This window comes from Megachile rotundata, chromosome 6, assembly GCF_050947335.1.
Source record: "Megachile rotundata isolate GNS110a chromosome 6, iyMegRotu1, whole genome shotgun sequence".
Lineage (NCBI taxonomy): Eukaryota > Metazoa > Arthropoda > Insecta > Hymenoptera > Megachilidae > Megachile > Megachile rotundata.
This window is the reverse complement of record NC_134988.1, coordinates 5,385,005-5,405,860: the sequence shown is the minus strand read 5'-3', so window position 1 is coordinate 5,405,860 and position 20,856 is coordinate 5,385,005. Positions and strand designations below refer to the sequence as shown.

Below are 20,856 nucleotides of genomic sequence, written 5' to 3'. Positions count from 1 at the left end.
TTTTGTAGTACTTTTCTGTCATGAAATTATATTAGAATATGTTCGAAAATCAGTAACTCGGAATAAAGTAACTATTGCCACAATTGATAATCCACCATTTTGTAAGAATATTTACAAGATACCTATGCAGTAATTTTTCTCAAATTTTAAACTTTAAACTCGAGTATGGTAGACGCCATTTTGAGATACTTTTTAGTCATGAAATTTCTTCATATCTTCATCTTTTTCATATGTTTCTGACATTTCTTGCACAAGAATGTAAACATTTATTATAATTAAAGTTCTGTTATTTGTTATTAAAAATATGAATGGTGCATGTACACAGTAATGTTTATTAGACCTTCGTCTTTAATTTGATGTATCATAAATGCTATTTTATAATACTTCTCTGTCATGAAATTATATTAGCGTACGTATCGAAATATGGCATATGTGAATGCAAGAATGTAATTGTTCGATTGAATTAACGGGCCACCATTTTGTATTACGAATATCATTGGGGCATTTATGTGGTAACATTCCTTGGTCTTTAAGCTTTACTTTGATGTGTCATATGTGTCATTTTGTAACACTTTTCTGTCATGACTTTCTACATTTACAAATCTTGCCATGTAAAAATGTAATTCTTCATATTTGATAATCCACCATTTGGAATAATCCTTATTATTTACGTAAAACTTAGTTACGTAAAATATGTCAAAGATAAAGCAAAATAATTAATACCTGTTACATTTTAAACGTCTACCATAGTATGTGAACGTTTTTAAAAGATTACATTTGTTTGAAAAAATTAATGAGATTCGAAATTCTTCAACCAGACGTAGTAATTAGCGTTAACGAGGGCGTTTGACCATATGATTCGAAGATAATGACTTCAGGATTCCGGCGGAATTTTAATGACGTACTTTAAGTCACCCTGCTCCTTAATCCTGCCTTCTGTTAACTGTAACGAGAACAAGAGAAGTGTTCGCGACAAAAGCATAATGACGCCATAATACGTGTCCTCTCGAAAAATAATACAGTTACTATAAGTAACTCCAGATGATGAAGACAAACAATTAAATAAAAAACAAATGGAATTTTCGTCTGATTGTTTTTCACGTTCTTGAAATTCTAAAAGTTCTAATTTACAAATTTTCTGTAGTTTTAAATATTCAAATTTATAAATTTTTTCATTTCTAGATTCTTGAATTCTTAAATTGCTAAGTTTTGGCAAGAATAAATACTCTAATTCTTTAATTCCCCAATACTTAAATCCCTAAATTCTCAGATCCTCGAATTCTCCATTTTCTAAATTCTCAAAACCTCAATTTCTCAAATTCGCAAATTTCCAATTTCCCAAATACTCAAATACAAAAATTCTCAAAATTCTTAAATTTCCAAATACCCAAATCCTCAAATTTTCGAATTCACAAATTCTCAAATATCCAAATTCCCAAATCCTCAAATCTCCAAATTTATATATTCCCGAATACTCAAATCCCAAAATTTCTAAATTCCAAAATGCCCAAATCCCCAAATTCCTAAATTCCCAAATACTCAACTCTCCAAATTCTCAAATCCGCAAATGCCCAAATTCTCAAATCCCCAATTCCCAAAATTCCCAATCCCCCAAATTTCTATCTCTTCAAATTCCAAAATCTGTAAATTCACAAGTCCCAAAATTTCCAAACCCTAAAACTCAAAAATTTTCAAAATCCCCAATTTTCAAACTCCAAATTAAAAATTTCACTACTGACAATTACACCCACAACATGTATCCCCCCCAAAATACCATAATTTCACCAGTTAACATAAAACAATAAAGACAAACCGAAATAAAAGATGAGCATAATTTTTATTTGACATTTTGTTCAAAATCTAATCGTCATTTATAATTAACGCGTTCGCTACCAGCACTCAGTTCAAAATACACTGAAATATAAATAATGAAAAAGTCACGCCTCGAATTCTACTTAAAAAGCACGTAATCCGCGCTTAGCGAACGTGTTAATGTAAATAATTATTTGCATCGGTTTCGATATCCATAACATTTTAATATCTAGTTCCACAGTTACATTCAATGCATAATAACAACACATTCGGTACATATGAAGATGTTGAATTCGAGAAAAACAGAAAATCGAAAACTGTGGAAATCGTTCCCCGATAAAAATACACACTTTGAAACAGTGGCGCACTCAGAGTACCAAAAAACACTAGAATAAAAAACTACTAAAAAATTTTCCAAAAATCCCGGTTCAAATTCCTTTTCTAATTTATACCTCCTATTTCTATAAATTTTATAAATCATTACGAATTATCTATTTATAAAATAATTTATAAAATGCAGTAAAAGATTTTATTTTTTCAAAATACAGAATTGAACTTCAAATTTGCGTGGTATTAAAAATATTTTTATTTGTTCAACTAGAGTCGCTGCAGGATAAAAATCCTGAGTGCGCCACTGCTTCAAAAGGCAATACAAATGTACGTATCGATCGTCGTCTCTCTCAGGATCCGCGTTATCCTTCGAAACTTGGTTCCCGACGATCCTGCACAATTCCTTTTCCCCCGTCGCATAATTGACCTCGTTATATTTACGTTTATTATCTATTTCTTGTCAAGTCTCCTCCCGTTCCCAGCTCCACTCCACCTCCTCCGATTTGCTCCTCGCTCCTGTTTTATAAACATCCGACTGCTCCTCCTCAGACGGCCAATTAAGCCTCAGAGAGTCCTCCTCCGCGTCCGATGATCTCGAATTAGCTTTGTTAGCTTCGATGCTCGCGTCGCTCCGTTCCACCGACTCCGTCTCCTCGGATTTCGAGCTGGTCCTGGTGTTTTCCTCCGTGTCCGTGCTCCTGCTGCGTGCCAGACTGACGGACTCAGACTCATCATCCGCGAATGCGCCCATGTCCTCGTACTGTTCACCCCCGGCTTCCTTTTTCTCTTCAGGAACCTCCTTCTTCAACTTCTCTTTCGGTTGTTCCTTGGACTCTTTGATGACGTACGCGGAGCCGTCCTCCTCTGACCGGGATTTCTGCATCTGCCAAGCCTTCTTGAAGGGATGTTCCCTTTCCTGCTGCACCAGCTTAGGCCTTTCTGGAAGAAGGTACTCGGGATCCTCCTCGCTTGCCTGACTTTTCACGATCGACTCTCTCTTGAACAGTCCCATGGAGCCAGCCTTGGGCACGCCTTCGTTACCCTCGGTCTTTACAACGTTCCACCCAGAGTCTGCCAGATCAGAGTCATCCTGGGGTAGTTTGGAGAGGTCCTGGACCGATATTCTCTTGCTGTCCTTTGTCAGGACAAAGTTGAACTCGGCTACGTCCTCGTCCTCCTCTACGGAGGTGATCTGACTACTGCTGGTGTAAGATCGCCTTCGCGATTCGTCCCATGTAGGCTCTTCCTCGCTTGGAATCTCTTCCCTGGGAGGTGGAGCACGTTCACGGTACTCCCTTCGTCGAGCGTACGCTGCGTCCTCTTCGGGCTCGCTACGCTCTTGGGACGAACCGAGCTGAGCCACCCGCGAGCCCACACTGATCGTCCATGAATCCATGTTGTCGTTCGCCGAGGGATCCTTGAGGAGGGCTATCTTCCCCTCCGCCGATGATCTCCTTCTCAAGGAACTTAAATCTTCCTCGTCTTCGTAGGAGCCCGGCTGGTGCTGCTGCGTCGTCAGCTTCTCCATAAATTGTTTCCTACGTATCCTCAACTCGCTCTCCCAATCCTCTTCGTCGCTTATCCTCGGCTCCACGGCAGGATGTCTTTTTTCGATTTTCCTACGCTGCGAGGAAAGCTCGTCTTCGCTCTCGGAGGAGAACGCTCGCCTGCCGTCGCCGGGTTTCAAGAGCGAGGGATGGGCTCTTGTTTGTCTTTGCGCGGGCTCGCGTTCCTCCGATTTGCTGAAGAGCCTTTTAGAGTCCGGACCTCTGGAGGATGAACGTTCCTTACCGACCAACTCCCACGAACGATAATCGTCCGATTCCCTAATCACGGATCTCCCTCTGGATTCGGATCTCCCTCTGTAACGTCTCGGATCTTCCTCCTCCTCCTCTTCGTCTCTCCTCCTCTCGTACTCCTCCTCGTTCTCGCTCTCCCGTGTTGACAATCTCTTAGCGTCGAGACTCCTGGAGAGCGAGCGTCTGCTTCGCTTAATAGCTTCTTCTCGCTCCTGTTGCATCCTGGAGAGATCCAGCGCGTCGTCCTCCGGCTCCTCGTAATCCCTTTGACTGCTTCTGCTTCGTCTTCCTCTTCTTCTGTACTCCTCGTCGTCTTTCGATAATCTTCTGTTCGATTCCTTGATCCACTCCCAAGCTGGAATCGCCTCCTCCGTCTCCGAATCGTGACCGATGAACGATCTCCTTCGTCCACCTGCCTTCTTCAGGATCGGCAGCTCCACCTGTTCCTCATCCTCCACCACCTCGTGACTGTACTTTACCCCACCGTCCACTATGTCTCTCTGCCAGTCCCATCCGGTGGAGGATATTTCGTCTTCTTCGAAAACCTTCTTCTCCTCGATTTCCCCTATTTTCACTTGCTTTTTCTCCTCCTGAGTCTCGGAGGATGTTTCTTTGCTGGGGACATCCGTCGACAATGCATCGGTACTTTCCATTACCACGTTTTTGATTTCTTGCATAGGAACGTCGAAGAACAGAGTGACGACAATCGATACGACCACGACCGTGGTTGCTTCCACTGGATCAATCTGAAAATTGTTCGAGTGATTAATTTGTACGACGACCTTCTGGGTCTTAAATCACGTACGGCTCTATGAGGCTGAAACTCGCTGGAGTATCTGGTGGTCCCAACGTTGTAGAAGAATACTGTGAATTGCGTCAAGTACACCGCGTACGAAATTCTGCTGAAGATCACCAACCAGTGATTCGAGAGGAATCTGTTTATTGGACCTGCAATAAATATCATTGCAGCGAGTTCGCCAGAAACCGTTGATTAAATAATTCGTAGAATTTCGTTGACTGACATGAAACAGACCTCCGTGATTCGTGTAGCATGCAAATATGAGCCAGCACAAGGCCAAAGCCCACACAACCGGACTGATAACGGCGTAATGGGTTGCTTCTTCAGCATCGTACACGTAGTCCCTCCTGGCCAAGTGCCAGGGTGAAAATAACGACCACGATCCCAAGGCCATCGCGATTAACCATCCCAAGATCACCAACACCTGAAATTGGTGCATCAAGTTTACGACAGGTCACGGTCACTGGACGAAAGACCTTGTTCGAATCACAACAGGTGATACCTTGTGGATCCTGACGTCTTTTCCGGTGTAACGCAGCAGCACACCAAGCGTTACGCCAAACATGTATGGCGTGGCTCTATGCAATGGCAATACGTAAATTAAATTTGCGGTCCTGTAAAGGTGCTTTAGTCTGAAATCAAAAGATGGTACAATGTGAATAATTCAAAAAGTGATCTTGATATTGACGTATGCCAAGGTTACATGATCTTCAGAATTTTTTCTTTGCTTGGTGTTTATTAAAAATTAAGGAGACGACAAACGTATGGTATAATAGAGTGAAAAAGTTTAGAGACATTTTAGACTATATGTAATACACTTAGGTGAATTATGAGCAAAGGTTGAAACTTTCTGAAGGTCACTCAGAAGAGTATGTGATGAATTCAAAATAAGAAGATCAAGTAGGTTCTTTATATGAAATTTGGTAAATGATGAAAATAAACTTACGACATTCCGTGAAAAATCACTAAGGAAAGATAGTTGTTCATCGTCGCTATATAACGAAGCGTGGCTGATAGTAAAACGAAGAAGAATACTAAAATAACTCCGACGATCGGCTTAAACTCTAAGAAAAATACTAACATCGGAGCTAACAACGACAGTTGCATGTCCAATGCCAACTGATGCGTATGAGTAGCGCACTAAAAGAATGAAATAAAAAGTACATTAAACAAGTAATTGGGGTGATGTCTGATAACGAAAAGATTTATACGCAAAAATCTCGGATATCTTAGACAATTTGAAATGATTTAGATACCATTTCTTCGAAAGGAAAGAAATTTTGTATATACAGTAAATTCGTCCACGCGTTGCTCTTGCAAAGCTCGGCGTTTGGCAGTATGATGCTGTTCCATTGTGGTCCCGTTCCCGTGTGTTCCATTACGTACGCATACCAAAACACCACGGCGAGTAACGCTGGAGTTAACCTAAAAGCAATTTTTTTTTATTTTGAGGTTGTTTTTTATGGTTGTTAAAAAAGAGCCGTGATATTTGTACATTGCAAGGGATTTCGTGATTATTGTAGATAGACGTCTGGGATTTTAGTTTGAAAATTTAAGAGGGAATTTTGGGATATTTGGAGAACTGGAAGTATGGAGGTTTAGAGATTTCCTGAGAGAAATTTGCTTTCTTGGCAGTTTAGAAAATGGAGAATTTTATAATTTAGGAAATTTGGTAATTTCTATATTTTAGAATTTTGGAAATTTGGTAATTTCTATATTTTAGAATTTTGGAAATTTTTAAATTTGGAAGTGGGGAATTTGGAAATTTGGAGTTATGCAAGTTTTGAATTTTTTAGTTTTTGAATGTAGGAATTTAGAAATTTAGGAATTTAAAAATTTAGGGATTTTAGAAAGGGGATTTGGGAAATCAGGGATTTGAGAATTAAGGAATTTTGATATTTGGAAATTTGGGTATTTGGGTATTTGGGAATTTGGGTATTTGGGAATTTGGGAATTTGGGAATTTAGGAATTTGGGAATTTGGGAATTTGGAAATTTGGGTATTTGGGAATTTGGGTATTTGGGTATTTGGAAATTTGGGTATTTGGGAATTTGGGAATTTGGGAATTTGAGAATTTGGGAATTTGGGAATTTGGGAATTTGAGAATATGAGAATTTGGGAAGATGGGAATTTGGGAAAATGGGAATTTGGAAATTTGGAAATTTGGGAATTTGGGAATTTGGGAATTTGGAAATTTGGGAATTTGGGAATTCGGGAATTTGGGAATTTGGGAATTTGGAAATTTGGGTATTTGGGAATTTGGGTATTTGGGAATTTGGGTATTTGGGTATTTGGAAATTTGGGTATTTGGGAATTTGAGAATTTGGGAATTTGAGAATATGAGAATTTGGGAAGATGGGAATTTGGGAAAATGGGAATTTGGAAATTTGGAAATTTGGGAATTTGGGAATTTGGAAATTTGGGAATTTGGGAATTCGGGAATTTGGGAATTTGGGAATTTGGAAATTTGGGTATTTGGGAATTTGGGTATTTGGGTATTTGGGAATTTGGGTATTTGGGTATTTGGAAATTTGGGTATTTGGGAATTTGAGAATTTGGGAATTTGAGAATATGAGAATTTGGGAAGATGGGAATTTGGGAAAATGGGAATTTGGAAATTAGGAAATTTGGAAATTTGAAAGTTTGGGAATTTGGAAATTTGGAAATTTAGAAACTTGGAAATGTGGGAATTTGAAAATTTGGAATTTATAAATTCATGAATTTGGAGATTTAGAAATTTTAAAATCTGGAAAATAGGTTATATGAAAATTTGAATAGTTGAAGTTTTAAATATATGGAAGTTGTAGTAATCTAGAATTTGGAATTCCATAAATTTTTCAAATTTTTGTGTTTAGAACTTATAAAATTAATAAATTCAAAACTACAAAAACTTGAAAATTTGAAAAATTAGCAGTACAAAGATTTGAAAATCTAAAAACTGAAAAGTACAAGCATATGAACATTTAAAAGAACAAAAATTGAAAATGCAAAAGTTTAGAAATGTAATAATTTGACCTAAAACAGTTTCGTCTAAAAAATAACTAAAAGTTACCTAATATATCTTGCGATAAAACGACAAAACCAGCGGATTTCGCCGCGTTGTACAAATTCATGCGCCATATTGTAAGCAGTCAGAACACCGCTGAGCAATAAAAAGGAGTCCGTATAAACCATTGATCCCCTTAAGACGGAGCTAACTGGATTGTTCGCCACCTGTTCCAATAAACATCAAAATTAAGTGACACTAATTGACTATCGATAGATTTTTATCCTTACCTCCGTAAGTTCGATTCGATTGGAAAAGGGTAATCTTGAGATTGGTATAAGCTGATGAGCGATGTAAAGAACGATCGTTACGAGCGCTCTTATTCCGTGAATGCACGTGATTTCCGCTTTGTTCGATCCCTTTTTCAATAAAGATCTTATGGTTCTTCGTAAGGAAAAGGACATTATTATTCTCTCCGAATAATTTCCTGTTGAAAATGAGGAAACGGTGAAGACATCATTTTCAAATAGCGAAACTGTGTTACTCGTTTGAGAATTTACCTTTTCCTTCTGATACAACCAGGTAGTCTCTCACGGTCGCCACAACGACGAGACATAATACCATTGCGTAAAAATACCTGTAAACAAATATACAATTATAATTCCCCTTATAGTGTTATACTTGGAAATTTGGAAATTTGGAAGTTTGGAAATTTGGGAATTTAGAAATTTGAGAATTTGGGAATTTGGGAATTTGGGAATTTAGGAACTTGCGAACTTGGAAATTTGGAAATTTGGAAATTTGGGAATTTGGGAATTTGGAAATTTGGGAATTTGGAAATTTGGGAACTTGGAAATTTGGAAATTTGGAAATTTGGGAATTTGGAAATTTGGGAATTTGGAAATTTGGAAATTTGGGAATTTGGGAATTTGAGAATTTGGGAATTTGGGAACTTGGAAATTTGGAAATTTGGGAATTTGGGAATTTAGGAACTTGGGAACTTGGGAACTTGGGAACTTGGGAACTTGGAAATTTGGAAATTTGGAAATTTGGGAATTTGGAAGTTTGAAAATTTGGAAATTTGGAAATTTGGGAATTTAGGAATTTGAGAATTTGGGAACTTCGGAACTTGAGAACTTGGAAATTTGGAAATTTGGAAATTTGGAAATTTGGAAATTTAGAAATTTCGGAATTTAGAAATTTGGGAATTTGGAAATTTGAGTATTTGGGAATTTGGGAATTTGGAAATTTGGAAATTTGGAAATTTGGAAATCTGAAAATCCGGAAACTTGTAAATCTGGAAATCTGGAAATTTGGAAATTTGGAAATCTGGTTATAATACCATTGCGTAAAAATACCTATAAACAAATATACAATTATAATTCCCCTTACAGTGCTATACAAATTACTAATATACTGTTTCTTGCTAAATTACACTTTATACATTACAGAAATAAATTTTCTAAAAAACACATTTCTCGTTTGAGTTGCATTTTATACGTTATAACCACAAAACTCTATTTTGTATCTCGATAAAAATATAAAATAGTAAAATATTAATTATTCATCGTATGTCTCTATATTATACAAATTTTGTTCGAACCATTTTTTTGTACGAACGGTTCGCAAGTAAATTATTTAGACAGGACAGTTAGATCATCCTGTATATTATAGTACGAGGCGGGTGGATTACTATGTAACTAAGAATACGTACAAAACACCTATAGTTTCTTTGGAATAACTTCGTAACTTCTGTTTGACGTAACACATGTTAGGATCAACGTCGACTATGAACTTTATTCCTATCGTAGAATTGTAATCTCTCAGCGCTTGTTCCAGTACGCTTTGTGCATCATCTGCGGAACACGCTGCTGGAAGGCACAGTGCCCAATTCACTGTCGTGAATTTTGGAATAAAATGGCCAGGCTGGAAAATATGAATAAGTGTTGTAATTATTGTTGCTGTTGTTATTGTTACTGCTATTGCTATTGCTACTAGTATTGTTATTGTTATTGTTGTTAGTGTTATTGCTGTAATTACTATTGCTATTACTGTTTTTGCTGTTTTTATTGCTGTTATTATTGTTGTTGCTGTTGCTATTGCTGCTACTATTACTGTTGCTGTTTCTGTTTTTTCTATTGTTGCTATTGCGGTTGCTCTTGCTGCTACTATTACTGTTGCTGTTTCTATTTTTTCTATTGTTGCTATTGCGGTTGCTATTGTTGCTACTATTACTATTGCTGTTACTATTGCTGTTACTATTGCTGTTACTACGGTTGTTACTATTACTGTTGCTATTGCTGTTGTTATTGCTTTTGTTATTGCTGTTGCTGTTGCTACTTTTGCTATTGTTGCTATTGCTATTGCTGTTACTATAGTTGCTATTGTTGATATTGTCGCTACTGTTCCTATTTTTATTAGTACTGCTATTGGAGCTATTGCTATTGCTATTACTATTGTTGCTATTGTTGATATTGTCGCTATTGTTCCTATTGTTGCTATTGCTATTGCTTTTAATGTAGATGCTACTGTTGATATTGTTGCTATTGTTCCTATTGTTATTAGTACTGCTATTGCTATTGCTGTTACTATTGTTGCTATTGTTGCTATTGCTCCTGCTATTGCTGCCACGTAACAATAAATGTATATGTATTTATGATATATAAACCTGTTTGATTATTAAATATATATTAAAAAGATCAGTAATATTATTAAACGATTAGAATACTATTCGCAAAACAAAAATTGTCCACTTACGTCATTCATGTTTCCTCGTACGAAAGCTCGCGACTGCATCATATTAACCGGAAGCTTCATGTCCGGGCGAGCCGGGTACAAATCTATATTGGCTAAACAATATTTGCCCTGCACCTTTATGGTCTTGTCATCCAATTTCACGTGTGCCATTATTCCCAAACACTCGTCAAAATCTCCCAACTGGTTGACGTTTCCCCTCAACAGGCCCGACGGGATTTTTGCACTCGAATCTAACACTGACACGCGAACAAACAGAATTATCGCGATGTATTCAGTCATACATTTTTTATTTTATAGAAGATCACTTACTTTGCAGGGCCCACAACTTGTAGCCCCTCAACTGTCTCAGGAAGATCCTGCCGTGCTGCTGACACTCGAAATCTTCGATGCTCGTAAAATTCGGCACGAAGGTCGGCACTCGTAGAATTGCATCGTTCAATTGTGCCAAAGTAAAAGGCTCGCGCGTCCGCGTTTTCCTTTTATCTTTCGACTCGTCTTCTACAAACAATCATATGCATCAGATACCAATTAAAACAGACGCGATCTCGCGATACTCACTATCGGATCGTTTAACTTCCGCGGGCTTAGTCGGAACGGATTTCACACCGGCTGTTTTCACTTTTCCTTTCTCCGATTTCTTCGGTTGTTCCTGCGCTTTCGGCGGTTCCGCCTTCGCGGCAACTTTCTTCTTCACCTCCGACTGCGTTGTTGCTTTAGGTTTAGACGATTCCGATTCAAGTTTCGTTGGCTTGGCGGATTCGACTTTTTTCGAAGCCTCGCTCGACTTTGTCGGACTTTCGGTTAACGTTTTCGGCCTGTCGGCTTTCTTTGGTGTTTCTTCAGATTTCTTCGCCGTTTCGGGTGTTTCTTTGGGTTTAACCTTTGGCTTTTCCGGAGGAGGTGCTACAGTTACAACTTCCGCTGACCTAACTTTGTCTTTATCCGCGTGCCTGACCTTTTCTAGCTTTCTTGGTGGAGGAGTAGGAATTACTTTTTCTTCTTCATCTTCGTCCTCGTCTTCGTCTTCGTCTTCGTCTTCATCTTCATCTTCATCGTCGTCATCATCATCTTCATCATCCTTTGATTCTTTTTCTTCCTCCTTTGACTCTTCTTCTTCCTCCTTTTCTTCTTCCTCTACACTTTTCGTTTTCATGTCCTCCTTCGACTCTTTCTCATCTTCCACAGACTTTCTTTTAAACTTCTGAATCGTCTTCGGCTCTTCCGACTCATCCTCCTCGTCATCTTGATCTTCGTCTTCATCAGAATCCTCTGCTACCTGTTCGTCGCTCGCCACTTCTTCCCCCGAGTCCTCCACCTCCACGACCACCTCGTCTTCGTCATCGTCGACATGAACGCTCCTAGCTTTTCCCGCGATCCCATCACGTCCAGTTCTTTCGAATCTCGATCGTATCCCCTCTGTCCCCGTGTCGTCATCATCGGTCGACGTCACCTCGACAGGTGGTTTTCGAGTGCTGGCAAGCCGCGATGCTGGCGCGTCGTGCCACTTTCGAGTAGTCGACGTTGTCGCGGTCGTCTTCTCCTGGCATCTGCCAAAGATGGAAGTGCAAGTGGCGTGATGCGGTTGGTCCAGCGGCGAGGGGGCCGTTTGGCCGGCGTGTTCGCGTATCCTGAAGGCATAGCAGCAGCTGTAGAGAAGAAGGACGATCGCTAGTAAGCCGATACACTTGCCCAAAAGGGCGGAAGCCATGTCACCGGAGCGTTTGCATGGAAGAGCGGCTGACGGAGCGAGCACTGGTGTTAACGAGCGTTGGCCGACTAGTCGGTTCGGTACGGCTGGTCCGGTTAGTCGGCTGCCACGATCAGCAGCGCCAGCGACCGATGTCCGATCACGTTCAGCAAAAACGGCCTACCGATTTTCCCGAAGGTTGTCCTCGATGGAGATGCTGCTCGGAAACTTTTTTCCCTCTCCTCGACGAAGGGAACAGGTAACAGCCGGACAGCCTGCGAAGACTATCGCGTCCGCCTCCAACGACGCGGCAGACCCCGGGCCACCACGTCCACGAGCGGCCGTGCCTTCGTGAAAATTAGAACGCATGGCATCGTCCCAAGCAGCTAGGAGTTTTATTTAGCATCAACATTTCGGAAGCAGCCGCGACACGGCGGCCCGATCGAGCCCCGACCGCGCTTGCGCATCGCAGAGGAATCGCAGCTTCCTCGAGCGCCATGCTGTCCCCCGCCGACACGTTGCGCAATTCCGAGCCGAAAACATTGCCGTTCGAACCAACCGATTCCACGGACAGCTCGAAAATAATGTACGACTTTTCACCAGCTCGCCCACGACACGCTCAGACTCCGCGAAGGTTATCGCTCCGCGGACGGACACTCGCGGCCCGGATTCGCGCTAAAGTCTGGTATGCAACCTTTGGGAGCCATCCAGATGCTCGCGACCGTCTGACGGTTCGATCGAAATCTTTGATCATGACGCGTGGCTTATTCGTAATTTTGGCTACTCGCTTCGGCTACTCCGACTGTTCGGGAGGAATGATTGATCGAGCTGTGCTGTAGATCCTGGAACGAACGGATAGGTGTTCGTTTATTTAATCGTTATGCAAGTTATGCTTGTTCGGTAGATGTAGAATTGTTCAAGGTCTCCGAAAGTGATATACGGCGAACAGCGTGTATTTCTACTATGTTTCCGTAATAAACTTGTATTTCTCGCCAACAGTTGCGCATTGTATTATATAAGCTATGTATCTGAGACGTTTTGTAAATACAATTTGTTAGGGCAATTGGATAATAGCTAAAATAAGATGTTTGTCGATTTCTTGTGATCACGGATTTGTTAAAACGTGATCGAGTACTTTGAGGATGTATCTTAAATGCGGAAGAATCTTAAAGAACATAGCAGTGTTCCTAAAAATAGCATAAAAAATAAGTGAAACAGTTTGAAGATCTGAAACGGCTTGAGGCTGAACATTTTAACTTATATGTTTAGCGACGTAGTGATTAAGAAGCAAAACGTCAAATTATAAGAACTATAATTTCTACAACTGGTGTTAGTAGCAGTAGATATTTCAAAATTATACCGCTAGCGCCGTTTAGTGACAAACATCGAAATTAATGTAAAATCGCTTTCTACAGCAAAAGTCAATTTTACACTCCTTTTGTCAAAGGCTTCTATAAGTGTGTAACAAATACCATATATCTTCTATTGCCCGACTAAATTTTACTTCTTTTGTTTAAACAAGAATGATTCATAAAATCTTTCTTGCTGCTGCCATTATACGGTATAATCTAATATGACATAGTGTAATTTCAGAAAGGTGATTCTAGAAACATTAGAATATAAATTAACGTCTTTATTGAATTTTATGTTAAAACTGTGTTCAGAAGGAATTTATCGTGACGATTTAATATCTAAAGAAAATATAAATGACAATAGTTCCTTGTAAAGTAATTAATTTAAAATGCTGGAAACATTGCGGTAGCCTCAACCATTATTTTGAAATTTATATTTTCGAACACGTTGTCTGCAAATGGACCTACTAGCGCTATCTGGTGGCAAAGTTTGAAACTATGAAAACAAGAAATTGCTGTTTTTCCTAAAATAAAACGTTTTTACATTTTATCAATTCTTGTAAATTGATTTATGTATATAATATGATCAGAAAAATATTTTAACAACGGGTTGGAAGCATTATATTCAAAAATTTAAACAACTGCATTTCACACCCCTTGAAATGCTTACCTAGTGATGAAAGTTAAGAACTAATGAAAATAAATTTTAAAGATAATTATATATATTTTTTATTGTTTTATATATAGTGGCAGATTTAAAATATTCCAGACCCATTTAGTATTGTATTTTGAAGTATTCTACTGTCTAATAAATCAAAAATGTCAATATTTCATAAGATAATATAATTCTTGGTGAAATTTCAGAAAACCATGCACCGATATTGACCAAATTTTGTGAATAAACTCTTTTTTGCAAAAGAAGATATTTGTGAGAATAGTTTTTGGCGACGAAAGAAAATTTTTTGCTATTCTTACGTCATTCCCTATATCATCGACCAGAGACACTATAGTGTGCAATCTGTTCTGAACACATAATACGCATCTTAGGACCCACGGAATATATTACAAACAATGTAAAATCAATATTAGTAAATATGTAATAATTATTTGACATATTAATCAATAAAATCAATATTAATTGACTTTTAATGAAAATGGAACAAGTGGCGTCATCTCTCCAGTGAACAGAGTGAACTACACACTTTTAAAACTGGAGTTTAATTAGTTCTCATTTTTCACCGCTAGATGGAGACACATAAGACAAAAATGTGGTGATCATCAGAGTCATCGTCGATCAAGAAGAATTTCATTTTCAAGCCATCGATAAAGAAGATTTCTATTTATATTTGACATTCAATTTTATTGTTCAATTGTATATTTTAAAAAGAAAAACGTTCGCTATTCATTCCTTAATCAAATTTAAATTCAGCAACACGCATTTCAAAATCAATATCAATAAATCAGTTATTTTTGAAGTTTTAATCTATTAACTAATTTTAAATATAGAGACGCATTCTCTATATTTTTGGTGACCCCGACGTGATATTTTAAACTGCCATAAGAAATTATAATTAAAGAGGAAAATTTTCAAAATGTATCGCACACCGGAACCGGAAAGAAGCAGACCCCAAATTGATATTGAGGAATCACCAAATCAAGCAACAAGCAATAATTTGCAGCAAAATTTTTATTCAGACGGTCAAGATTCAATAGAAGTTGCACGTGTAGTTAAATTACCTCCTTTCTGGAAGGAGAATCCAATCCTCTGGTTTAAACAAGTCGAAGCAGCATTTGCTGTGTCAAGAATTACAAATGACGATTCGAGGTTCCGCTATGTTATTCTTAATTTGGAGCAAGCAGTACTACCTATTGTATCGGATATTTTGGAATCCCCGCCGGACTTTGGAAAGTACGAGGCTTTGAAGAACAGGATAATTAGTGTTCTTGCAGAAACCAACGAGTCAAGACTACGAAAGCTTTTGCATGGTCACGATTTGGGTGATGAAAAACCTTCTGTTTTCTTACAAAAAATGAGACACCTTGCTTCAGGTCAGTGTTCAGACTCAATATTACGTAGTCTATTTTTAGAACAAATGCCTTCAAATATTAGAACAATCTTGACAATTTCCGAAACACCAGATCTCTCAAAATTAGCGCTGCAAGCTGATAAAATTATAGAAATGACTCGTGGAAATAATATCTCATCAGTTGATCCTGTTAATTCTATTTCAAATTTAGTCGATAAAGATTCGCTTGCAAAACAAGTTGCAGAATTGAAAAGTTTGGTCGAAACTCTTTCTGTAGATGTTAACAGAAATAGAGACAGATTTAGACATCATAGCAAATATCGACATCGATCAAATTCTAGAAGACGTTATAATAATTTTAATAATTATAATTCCAATAACAATCATAATTTGCAACAAGTATGCTTCTTTCATAAGAAGTTTGGTAAATTAGCTAGAAAATGTCAACAACCTTGTAATTTTGGTCAGGAAGAGGAAAACTACACAAGCCATCGTCAGTAAAGATGGTTGGCGATGGTTCAAATGCGAAAAGCCGTCTTTTTGTCACAGATCGTACCAGCGGAACGCGATTTCTTGTGGATTCTGGTGCTGATGTTTCAGTCTTACCTAGATCAGCATGCAAAGGGCCGTTTCATCAAAATGATTACAAATTATATGCTGCAAATAATTCTATTATCAATACTTATGGCATTTTAACAAAAACAGTAGATCTTGGTCTTAGGCGAGTTTTCAAGTGGCAGTTTTGTGTTGCTGATGTTCAACGTCCAATTCTTGGTGCAGATTTCTTAAGGCATTTCGGACTTCTTATTGATCTTAAGCATCGATGTTTGCGTGATGGTTTGACACAGCTAACATCACCAGGTATTCCAACAGAAACTGCAGCAAATCTCTCTTCGGTCGAAAAAGATAACCCATTTGCTCAAATTCTTTCACAATATCCAGAAGTTACTAGACCAAGACGTATAAGTGTTAATTCAGCTCATCAGGTTCGACATCATATAATTACGCGAGGTCCTCCAACTGTCGAACGTCCGCGACGTCTTCCACCTGACAAATTTAAGGTAGCCAAAGCTGAGTTTGACGCAATGATTGAACAAGGAATTTGTCGTCCATCTAGCAGCCAATGGGCAAGTCCTTTACATATGGTCCCGAAAAAAACAGGCGATTGGAGACCTTGTGGTGATTATCGTAGGCTGAATTCAGTTACAGTTCCAGATAATTATCCTATACCACATATTCAGGACTTTGCTGCTAGCCTTTACGGAAAAAAGATATTTACGACAATTGATTTAGTTAAAGCCTATTACCAAATTCCGGTTGCTGAAGAGGATATTCCGAAGACTGCTGTTACAACGCCATTTGGTCTTTTTGAATTTGTTGTGATGCCTTTTGGTCTTAGAAATGCAGCTCAAACTTTTCAAAGATTTATGGATTTTGTTCTTCGAGGTTTAGATTTTGTTTATTGTTACTTGGATGATATACTTGTTGCGTCTAAAAGTTTTAAAGAACATGAAGAACATCTTCATATTTTATTTAAACGTCTTAAAGATTTTGGAATTACAATCAATGTTGCAAAAAGTGTTTTTGGAAAGACAGAAGTCACTTATCTAGGCTATAAAGTTAACACTTCTGGAATTACACCTTTACCTGACAGAGTAAAGGCTATTCAAGATTATCCGAGACCTTCAACGGTTGCAGAGTTACGTCGTTTTCTTGGAGTTATTAATTTTTACCGTCGTTTTGTTAAGGATGCAGCACATGTTCAAGCTCCTCTTTGTTCTTATTTAGTAAATAGCAAAAAAGGTGACAAAACTGCTATTCAATGGACTGCTGAAGCTGAACATGCTTTTGAGCAATGCAAAAGCAGTTTGGCATCAGCAACATTATTGGTTCATCCTCGTCCTAATGCATCGCTAAAATTACGCACTGATGCCTCTGATATTGCAATTGGAGCTGTTCTTGAACAATTTGATGATGGTCATTGGCAACCTCTTGGGTTCTTTTCTCGAAAACTGCACGGGTCGGAACTTAGATACAGCGCTTATGACCGTGAATTATTGGCAATATATGATGCTATAAGGCACTTTCGACATTTTCTTGAAGGTCGTCATTTCAAGATTCTCACTGATCATAAACCACTTATTTATGCTTTCAACAAACGTTCTGATAAAGCATCTCCTCGACAACAACGTCAACTTGATTTTGTGGCACAATTTTCTACAAATATTGAACATGTGTCAGGTAGCAGCAATATTGTGGCAGATGCCTTTTCTCGTTTGGAGGAAATTAACTTACCGGTTATCGTTGATACTCAAGAATTAGCTGAAAGACAGCAGGAAGATCCTGAATTGCAGCAACTTCTTCAGTCTTCTACGTCACTTCAACTTCGACAATTGCGTATTGATAATTCTGACACAACTATTTTCTGTGACATTTCAACAGGAATTGCTAGACCTTATGTTCCTGTTTCTCTTCGTTCAAGAATTTTCAATATGGTTCATAATTTATCTCATCCTGGTGCTAAAGCAACTTGCCAGCTAATTGGAAAAAAGTTTGTTTGGTCACATATGAAGAAAGATATCACTAATCGTGTTAAGACTTGTTTATCATGTCAACTTGCTAAAGTCAATCGACATACGAAGCGTCAACCTACAGTCATTCCTGTTCCTGATGAAAGATTTTATCATGTGCATTTAGATTTGGTTGGTCCTCTTCCTCCATCTCAAGGTTTTCAATATATTTTGACTATGATTGATAGATATTCTCGTTGGCCTGAAGCTATACCTTTAAAAGAAGCAACAGCAGATTCGGTAGCCACAGCTTTCTACCGACATTGGATTTGTCGTTTTGGTAGTCCTGGTATAGTTACAACAGATCAAGGCAATCAATTTGAATCAGCGTTTTTCAAGGCTTTAACCAATTTAACTGGATGCAAGAAGACGAGATCTACTGCTTATCATCCTCAAACGAATGGAATTCTGGAACGTTGGCATCGATCTTTAAAAACTTCGATCATGTGTCATGGAACTAATAATTGGATTGATGTTTTACCTACAGTTCTTCTTGGCCTTCGAACTGCTTATAAGGAAGATCTTAAAGCTTCAGCAGCAGAGCTTGTTTACGGAACAACACTTAGAATTCCTGGAGAATTTCTTTATACAGATTTAGATGCACCTCCATCACAAGTTTTTCTTGAGAGATTCAGAGAGCACATGCAAAAGTTGCGACCTTGTCCAGCTTCGCATCACACTAAATCTCGAATATTCGTTCATCAAGACTTGCAAAACTGTTCGCACGTTTTTGTTCGAGATGATTCTGTCCGACGTCCGTTAGAGCCACCTTACCGAGGTCCATTTCCGGTGACGGCTCGATCGGTCGACAATAATTATTTTTCAGTCGATATTGAAGGTCGCGTTGTTAATGTTTCTGTTGATAGATTGAAACCTGCATTCTTAATTTCTAATCACAACGATTCTAAGTTTATTTCCTCAGATTCTGCAACAGGCTTGTTTCAACACTCTGAGCAGAGTCACCCACCCACTTCAGAACCCACACCCATTCCAGGATCAGTTCAACCTCAAGGTTCATTTCAATTACGGACTTATCCTCCAGCGAAGAAGAAGCGTGTCAGTTTCGTGACGACCTCGTCACTCGGGGGGGAGTATTGTGGTGATCATCAGAGTCATCGTCGATCAAGAAGAATTTCATTTTCAAGCCATCGATAAAGAAGATTTCTATTTATATTTGACATTCAATTTTATTGTTCAATTGTATATTTTAAAAAGAAAAACGTTCGCTATTCATTCCTTAATCAAATTTAAATTCAGCAACACGCATTTCAAAATCAATATCAATAAATCAGTTATTTTTGAAGTTTTAATCTATTAACTAATTTTAAATATAGAGACGCATTCTCTATAAAAATGTGGTGATCATCAGAGTCATCGTCGATCAAGAGGAATTCTATTTTCAAGCCGTCGATAAAGAAGTTTTTTATTTGTATTTGACATTCAATTTTATTTATGTTCAATTGTATTTTTAAAAGAAAAACGTTCGTTATTCATTCCATAATCAAATCTAAATTCAGCAACACACATTTCAGAATCAATATCAATAAATCAGTTATTTTTGGAAGTTATAATTTATTGACTAATTTTAAATATAGAAAACACTCTCTATAAAAATATAGAAATCATCTTCCTATATTTATAATCAATTAATTAACAGCCTGAATATTCTGATTTTAATTTAAATACATGCTCTTGAATAAAGGTTTAATTACGGAGTGAATAGTAAACAATTTTGTTTTTTAAATGAAATTCAATACGATCAAACGATAATTCTTTTAAACATTGATCATTTGTTCAGAATTACAAATAGAACTTTTTTTGACCGGCGGCTCTGATAATCACAACAAAAACCCTTAGACTAATTAGGATTAATATCACTAATCCTAAATATTAGCAATTACGAAATTGATAATATGTAGTTTGATAAAGTCAAAACAATTCGAATTTAATTGGTCTTGCACTCCGATGTAATTCAATTCATATTATAGCCAATGAAGCTAATAAAATCAACAATATTAACAAATTCGGTTCTTGATTTGTTTCAGAATTTAATTTTTGGTAAGTTCTTACATTGTTCTCTCTTCTCAAATTTCTATGTTAATAAATTTTTATCTGTTTCAGTATTTTATTTTTGGTAAGTTCTTACACTGCTCCCTCTTCTCAGATTTCTATGTTAATAAATTTTTGTCTGTTGTAGTATTTCTTCTTTGTTAAGTTATGTTGTCTTCTCAAATCCGCAATTTTCATTGCGTTTTGTATTTTTCGAAATTCTTGTATGAAATAAAGAAAAATTTTGCTTCCTCTCCCACATCTTCCTATGTTAATAAAATTTTGGTCTGTTTCAGATTTTTATTTTATGTAAGTAATGAAATCATTCACTTTTCTCTTAATTAGTTTTGTCTGCTTCAGGTTTTAATTTCAAGTAAGTAATTTTTAAGCTTTCATTTTTGTCTTTAATTACTTTTGTCTGTTTCAGATTTTTATTTTAAGTAAGTATTGAAATCTTTCATTTTTATCTTAATTGCTTTTGTCTGTTTCAGATTTTTATTTTATGTAAGTAATGAAATCATTCACTTTTCTCTTAATTAGTTTTGTCTGCTTCAGGTTTTAATTTCAAGTAAGTAATTTTTAAGCTTTCATTTTTGTCTTTAATTACTTTTGTCTGTTTCAGATTTTTATTTTATGTAAGTAATGAAATCTTTCATTTTTGTCTTAATTAGTTTTGTCTGTTTCAGGT

The 20,856-nt window shown here is 37.5% G+C and overlaps 2 protein-coding genes across 2 annotated transcripts; one reads left to right on the top strand and one right to left on the bottom strand.

Moving 5' to 3' along the window:
- Nucleotides 1-1,818: 1,818 nt before the first annotated feature.
- LOC100877239 (uncharacterized) lies at nucleotides 1,819-13,331 on the bottom strand. The gene is made up of 13 exons (XM_012298473.2): nucleotides 11,042-13,331; nucleotides 10,793-10,981; nucleotides 10,484-10,719; nucleotides 9,441-9,652; nucleotides 8,287-8,363; nucleotides 8,017-8,213; nucleotides 7,793-7,953; nucleotides 5,997-6,165; nucleotides 5,687-5,880; nucleotides 5,243-5,372; nucleotides 4,975-5,164; nucleotides 4,747-4,889; nucleotides 1,819-4,687 (listed from the first exon to the last, which is right to left on the bottom strand). The coding sequence occupies exons 1-13, from the start codon at nucleotides 12,189-12,191 to the stop codon at nucleotides 2,603-2,605; spliced, it is 5,133 nt and encodes a 1,710-aa protein (XP_012153863.2). The 5' UTR covers nucleotides 12,192-13,331; the 3' UTR covers nucleotides 1,819-2,602.
- Nucleotides 13,332-15,114: 1,783 nt separating this feature from the next.
- On the top strand, nucleotides 15,115-16,050 carry LOC143264670 (uncharacterized). The gene has a single exon (XM_076532868.1). The coding sequence runs from the start codon at nucleotides 15,115-15,117 to the stop codon at nucleotides 16,048-16,050; it is 936 nt and encodes a 311-aa protein (XP_076388983.1).
- The last annotated feature ends 4,806 nt before the right edge of the window (nucleotides 16,051-20,856 follow it).